Here is a 7,230-nt window from a genome sequence, read left to right as displayed (position 1 = left end):
TGGCTTGGACTGTCTGGAATATTGGACTGAACCGAAAGTACTCCCCCCACCCTCTCGAAAAACCCCAACAATCCTCCAATAACTCATTCAGACCTCCGTTTCCACCCACCCACCAAAAGCAACAACAACCCCCAGAGCCAAAAACAAACAAACAAATATAAGAAACTCCCAGTATGGGTGAGTATCTGTGTGAGAGGTAATGCTTAGATGCGAATGTGTGAGTGAGAGAGTGCCGAATGGGGCGGAGCTAAACGAAGGGTGGCTTGAAAGCCGGGTTTATCTACGGGGATATAACTATAGAATAAACTATAGCCAAAGATCTCTGCAGTGTTTTTGTTTTATATTAGTTTGTGTTTTGTTTGTTTTTGTAATTATAGTTATAAAGGCAGAGAGAGGCACAGCCATGTTGGGGCGCACAAGAGAGGGAGAGAGAGAGAGAGAGAGCGCGCACTCGTTCGAAGAGCGAGTGGCTAGGGCTGTCTTGCTCGCACTTGAAAAGGGGAGCCCATCCAGGCAGAGGCGTTGACCGCGGCATCGACGCCGGCAGCGGCAGCGGGACTTTTCTTGCGGTGCGCCCGCCATTCGAAATCAGTCAATGTTGAGTTGACGGCGCGAGAAGACGCGGGAGAAAGAGAGCGGAGAATTGGGGATCCAAAGAGACCAAGAATCAAACACTCCGAACTCAAGAATCAGAACGAAAAGAACCCAAGTCCCGTCGCTGTGCCGTATTGGAGAGTTTAAGAGTCGAAGAATCGCAGAATCAGAATCTAAGAATCGAAATTCAAAGAATCGCAAAGAAAAAGAAACAGATTTTAAGAACCAAAGCCGTCGCTGTGCCGTTATATTACTTATTGTTTTTTGTGTGTGACTGATTACATGTGTGCCTCCTAGGTAATGAGTGAAGTTGGCAGTGTTTCCAACTGCAGAGACTAAAGACTTTGGGCGCCAAAAGGAGCCCCGCCGTGTGGAGAATGCTGGTGCCGTCGGACATGATTGCGGCGCAGTCCAAGATGGTCTACCAGATGAACAAGTATTGTGCGGATCGCGTCCAGGTGCGCAAGGCGCAGATCCACAAGCAGATACAGGAGGTGTGTCGGATCGTCCAGGATGTGCTCAAGGAGGTGGAGGTCCAAGAGCCGCGGTTCATCTCCTCCCTGAACGACTACAACGGACGGTTCGAGGGTCTGGAGGTGATATCGCCCACTGAATTCGAGATCATCATCTATCTGAATCAAATGGGTGTGCTCAACTTTGTGGACGATGGAACACTGCCAGGATGTGCCGTACTAAAGCTGAGTGATGGCCGGAAACGTTCGATGTCCCTGTGGGTGGAGTTCATCACGGCCAGTGGCTATCTGTCGGCCCGGAAGATACGATCCAGGTTCCAGACCCTGGTGGCCCAGGCGTGCGACAAGTGCGCCTATCGCGACATCGTCAAGATGATCGCCGACACCACGGAGGTGAAGCTGCGCATCCGGGAGCGCATCATAGTCCAGATCACGCCCGCCTTCAAGTGCGCCGGCCTCTGGCCCAGATCCGCCTCCCACTGGCCGCTGCCGGGTATTCCCTGGCCGCATCCCAATATCGTGGCCGAGGTCAAGACGGAGGGATTCGACATGCTCTCCAAGGAGTGCATCGCCCTGCAGGGCAAGAACTCCGCCATGGAGGGCGACGCCTGGGTGCTCAGCTTCACCGACGCCGAGAACCGGCTGCTGCAAGGTGAGTTGCCGTCGGGCTTCTAGATCTAGGTGGTGTATACTTATAGGGAAATTACGCAGGGTAAAACTGTCCTTTGAGTCCCTCCAAGGAGCTTTTCATATACAATTTTTTGTATAATTCTTATATAGTTCTCATCTAACATTATACACCCAGTTTAGAAGTTATTTAGCTATCTCCAACTATATGAATTATATGCTCTCATATGATATATTCATGTTCATGTACATGTTTGTCGGGTATCTGAAATGAGGAGTACCAAATGCAATATTGAAATAATAAACTTTTCCTTAACCCAATCCATATGCTTTTCTCCTCAGCCTTTTTAAAAATGTACTATATGTACTATATAATCTTAATGGAGGCTATTTTAAAAAAAGAGATTTAGAATTTGGAGTACAGATAAAATTTGTTATAATAAGAACAATTCTTCTAAGATAGTATCATTCTAAAACTAGAAGCAGACAAAATATTTAAAAACTTTTTTTCTCAGTGCCGCGTGAATGGCTACCGTATTTCGGGCATGTTTTCGTAGTGCTCCCAGTGTCCTCCAATCAGTAATCAGTGACACACTTAAACTGAATTGATTTATTCCCATCAAATCAGCGACTTCGTCTTGATACGACCGTAATTGGTTGTAAATTAAGCATTGGACTGGGGTATACCGTATAAATTTGGAGATCGTCCAGTTAGATCGGAAAGAAAGGAAAGAGGGGAGAGGGAGCTTCCATTTTGGGCTATAGCTTTCAAGGAACTCATCGAAGGGATTTATCATAAACAAACCCTCACTGATTTCTGACCCGCAACGATTAAGAAGACCCTCTAATTGGATTATATAATAACTCTAGAAATTTACACAGAAAATGTCAAACAAAATCTTAGTAGCTAACGATATGGGAAAACTCCAACTTCAGTTTTAGCTAAACTCATATTGTGAAAGATATTACACATAAAAATACAAATGAGAAATATTTAAAAAACCAATTAAGATGTTATATAGTTTTTTATTTACGATCCGTTATCATGACTGCAAGAGTTTGCAGATTATTTTAAAAGATCCCTTGTCATCACTTAGTTACTATTTCTTAAAGTTAGATGAGATCTTTAAAATTATTATTTGTACCTCTTTTAAATGCCAGTTGAAATCACTTGACCTCATCTTAAAAAGATCTTGGTTATTACCGTTTAAAAAATGACTAGCAAGCCGCAAGGCTTTTACCTCTCGTTTTATGGATGTGTGAGAAAGACTTTCGATCGTCGCGCATCGTTAAAAATCTATGCAACCGCAAACAAGATCGTTACCCTCACCTCGCAGCGATGTCACGTCGAATCTGCATAGTTGGGGAGAAAATTGCACTGCAGATTCAATTAGGCAGGGCGATAAGATGGCTGGCGATTAGTGGGGACCCACTCAATGAGTCGACGACTGCCCAACGAGACATCCGATTATCGGGCCCAGATATGATATGAGATACGAGCCAACGTCGCCCGGTTGGCTACGATCATAAATCTGTTGTTCGATCGAAGGGGGGAGTCCTAACCCGGGTCTTCGGCTCTCCAGGTTTTAAGTTTCTCGGTTTTCTTAGTTTTTCGTTTTTTTTTGGCCGCAACGCGACAACGCACACAAATCTGCTGATCCCCGAGAGATAAGCGCAGTCTCGGTAGTCGTAGTCCCAAGGCAGTTAGACGGTTAGTTGGTCGGACTACAGACCACTGACTACGGAGCCACGGGAAACGGGTTTCCACATGAACAATGCCAATGGCTGGGCCATAAATAAATTTCTAAACGATTTTATAAATATTTTAAATCTCGGCGATTAGATAAAGTCAACAAATAAATAAAACAACAGCGGGCCAAGCATGAGATGACACATGGAAGAAAAAGAAAAATAATACGAAAGAGGTAAAAAGATTGGGTTTGGGGGAGCAAAAAGCTGAGAGCTGAGAGCTAAGAGCTGAAGCGAAACAAAAAAACGAACGTCAAGCTAAAAAAACCAAAGGCATAACCAAAATCGACAAAGAGAAAGATACCAAAAACCAAATCGAAATCAATTCTAAGGCCCCGTGACAACGATCTCTGATCGATATTGATCCGGCTGGTTCGCCCGCGTGTTTGTCATTTAATTTAATGCTCCTAACCGAACCGAACCGAAACGGAAACCGAATCCCCAGACTCTGACTAACTTTCCTTGGTTCACTCTTTGTGGATGAGGTTCAGATATCGGTATTGCAGATACGGATCGTGACTATAATTAGCACTGTCACTTACAGCTCGAAATTAACGTCCACTTGACATGGACTTCGAGGCCCGAGTTTCGAGTGCCCCGAATCGCACTTGTTTTTGCCCGATTTTTTAACCGATTTTCGCCCCCCTTCGAGTGCCAATATTGTGGCAATATCATTCAATATTGATTAGCCGAAATGTTAAGCGGAACCCGGAGCAAGACGCTCCGGAGCGGGAAAAAAGCCGTAGACGTGATTATCGGACCCGGAGCCGAGATTAGCCTGCCTGACATCGTGCCAACGTAGCCATGATTTATGTGCTCCAAAGCACTCGGGCCATAATAAATTAAGAATCGGTCGCACTATATACCTGTACACCCGCCTCTCGAGGAGAAATTGAAACCAAAACGCCAGTGCAAAATATATGGTTGATCAATCAAAGTCGAGGGCTTAGAACAGGAAGAGGTTTATAGGCTAGACTAGAGGCTATCTTAAAAATTACCATCCAGATCTATCTTATACTGCTTGTTTTGTACACCTTTCCTTTAACACCTGATTGGAATAATTTAAAATAAAATATTATCCAACTAAAAATTTCTTAAGTTCGCCTTTAATATGGTTCAAAATTATTTTCTTAAGCTGATAATACGTTATAGAATTTACACTATAAGATTCCTGTTTATTTATTCCCTTTCCTCATAAAGTTTACATATTGTAAGATCTACACAATGAATGAACTCTTATCTTTTCTTAAAGTAATTCTGAAGTGTGTGACACAACTTAAAATAGTTTATTTTTCAATCACTGACCGGATTATGTTGCTTGAGACCTAAACAAAAACATTATCTGCAAATAAAGTTAATTTTAATAACATTTTGCATATCTGTAAGCTTTAAATACCTTTATTTGATATCAGTTCGAATGGCATGAGTCAGTTTACAAAAATCTGAAAGCTTTCTGAAGTAGGCAAAACACTTAGCGAAATAAATAGACTGATGTACTTGAGATAGAAAGAGTTCTAATGACCAAAGCCATCGATCAGTTAGTGCCTATCTGACACAGAACGAACGAACTATAGGTCTGTCAAAATCATTTCGCCTCAAAAGTATTGATAGCACCAGATGGACATAATGATGCATTGAGCCAATGGCAATCTGAAAAGCTCTAAAAAACCCCTTGTTATCCTTACCAGAAAGCTCTACCCACTTAACCAATCAATAATATAATTTGTTGTAGTTTATTTGAGACTAATATAAAATCTTTCTAATTTTAATATATAAGGTATTATTTTTAGCTATTTCATTAACAAAGTTCAGGTAAATTTAATTTATGTTTAGCTATACCTTATATCAATCTAGTAATACGGTCCATACCAAAAATATTGACAGTATCAAAATCTTAGGCTTAAGAATCAGGACTGCTGCCAATTTGTATAATAAAGACAACAGAGAAGATTTGCGTAGTTAGAATATTATCTAAACATTTAGTTTCATATAAATTAGTATGTTTTTAAGAATTTTGAACGTTTTTCAATTTACATTAATGGTATCCCATATAATACGAAATGTTCTAACAAAACTATACTTTAGACTGTAGAATTACTTAAAACATTCCATCGAATGAGTATATTTTAATAACAGCATCCTAATCTTTTCCCAATTCCAGGAGCCAGTCGACGTCGCTGCCTGAGCATCCTGAAGACCCTGCGAGATCGGCACTTGGACCTGCCCGGCAATCCGGTCACGTCGTACCACCTGAAGACCCTGCTGCTCTACGAGTGCGAGAAGCATCCGCGCGAGATGGAGTGGGAGGAGAACTGCATCGCGGACCGGATCAACGGGATCTTCCTGCAGCTGATATCCTGCCTGCAGTGCCGCCGCTGTCCGCACTACTTCCTGCCCAATATGGATCTGTTCAAGGGCAAGTCGCCGGGTGCCCTGGAGAATGCCGCCAAGCAAGTCTGGCGGCTAACCCGGATCATGTTGACCAATGTCCGTTGCCTGGAGGAGCTGTAAGGGCACCACCATACCATATACGATACCACAAAAACCCATTGGATTTTTGGTGGCTGCGGGGGGCAGTGCCGCCTCTGGGTTTTAATTTTTTATTCGCCTTTTTGTTTTTTACCGAATTTTTTTTTTAGAACTAAAGACAAAGGATCGGTGGGATCACTGAGGCGATTGGGGTGGGATTTGAAGAAAGAGAGCAGTGAAATTGTAACCCAAATACTATTTGATATTTCGCTAGATCGTAACTTAAGTTTAGGTGCTTTCGAAAAGTATACGCCGCTTACAGAGTTTCCTATAATTAGAGCATACTTAGTGTTATCCATTTAGATCGTCATCGTCGCATAACGCACAAAAGTTACCATCTAGATATAAACGTTTTTTTTTTATTGGCCCATTTGCTGACAGCAAAGCGCAGAGCAAAATTAGCTAAATTAGACGTAAGTCCAATGAAACTGAGACAGCCGATTTGGAGGAATATTTCCCCGACGGTTCTAAATTATTTATTCTATGTTTTTGCCTTCTTCTTGTGAGTTTAGTCAATAAAACGTAAGTTTTTCAATGAAAATTATGTTTTGTTAATTTGGGGGAGATACTTTATTGGAGGTAAGTAAAATACTATATCAAGGAATGGATTTAAGAGTGTAACAGATGACTGTTTCTATATTTTAATATATATATTTTTAAAATGATCAATCAAATGGTTCTTTGGTTTTTCACTCACATATGATAATATATTTATTGAATTTCGAGGAGTTACTTAATCGAAGCTAAATAAAATACATTAATCAAGGATCAATCAATAGAGTTAATAGTGTAAGAAATTACTGTTTCTAAACTTGTATCCCTATAAAATGTTTAATCAAACGGTTCTTGGAATTTAATCTCACCTTTGATAATATTATTAATAATAAATTTGAATTTTCCAAGTGTATTTAAATTTAATTCAACGCACAAACAGTTCCATTATTCACCCAGTGTCCAGTTATTGGTTATTGAATAGTCTTTATATAGCGATTTTCGGTATGCGGAATATCTGTCAGAGCTGCCAACTTCTCGAGGGTCTCGTCTGTCGATCATCGGCTGGCCTTTTGATGTCTCGCCGGTATTATTGATAGGCCACGATTTTCGAATTCGATTTCGACGATGGGCCGTGGAAAATGTCAGAGACTGACATTTGGTCCGCTGCCGACAGGTTGCGCATTTTAATTGCGAATTAACAGCGATTCCGCGGACAGCTAACAATCGCAATAAAGTACACACACAATATGTGTGTGGCAGAAAT

General features: G+C 41.5%; 1 protein-coding gene across 1 annotated transcript; it reads left to right on the top strand.

Annotated features, from left to right (window-relative positions):
* Positions 1–581: 581 nt before the first annotated feature.
* On the top strand, positions 582–6,513 carry mab-21 (nucleotidyltransferase mab-21). The gene is made up of 2 exons (XM_017076187.4): positions 582–1,719; positions 5,605–6,513. Exons 1-2 carry the CDS (start codon positions 972–974, stop codon positions 5,952–5,954), a joined length of 1,098 nt encoding a protein of 365 aa, XP_016931676.1. The 5' UTR covers positions 582–971; the 3' UTR covers positions 5,955–6,513.
* The last annotated feature ends 717 nt before the right edge of the window (positions 6,514–7,230 follow it).

The sequence above is a fragment of the Drosophila suzukii genome, chromosome X, assembly GCF_043229965.1.
Source record: "Drosophila suzukii chromosome X, CBGP_Dsuzu_IsoJpt1.0, whole genome shotgun sequence".
Taxonomy (NCBI): Eukaryota; Metazoa; Arthropoda; class Insecta; order Diptera; family Drosophilidae; genus Drosophila; species Drosophila suzukii.
This window is presented reverse-complemented; position numbering and strand designations above follow the sequence as displayed.

Excerpts from the sequence above, each read along its gene's own strand:
- mab-21 (XM_017076187.4), top strand. The coding sequence starts at position 972 with ATGCTGGTGCCGTCGGACATGATTGCGGCGCAGTCCAAGATGGTCTAC. Across the intron at positions 1,720-5,604 it reads CGAGAACCGGCTGCTGCAAG|GAGCCAGTCGACGTCGCTGC; the intron begins GTGAGTTGCCGT and ends TCCCAATTCCAG.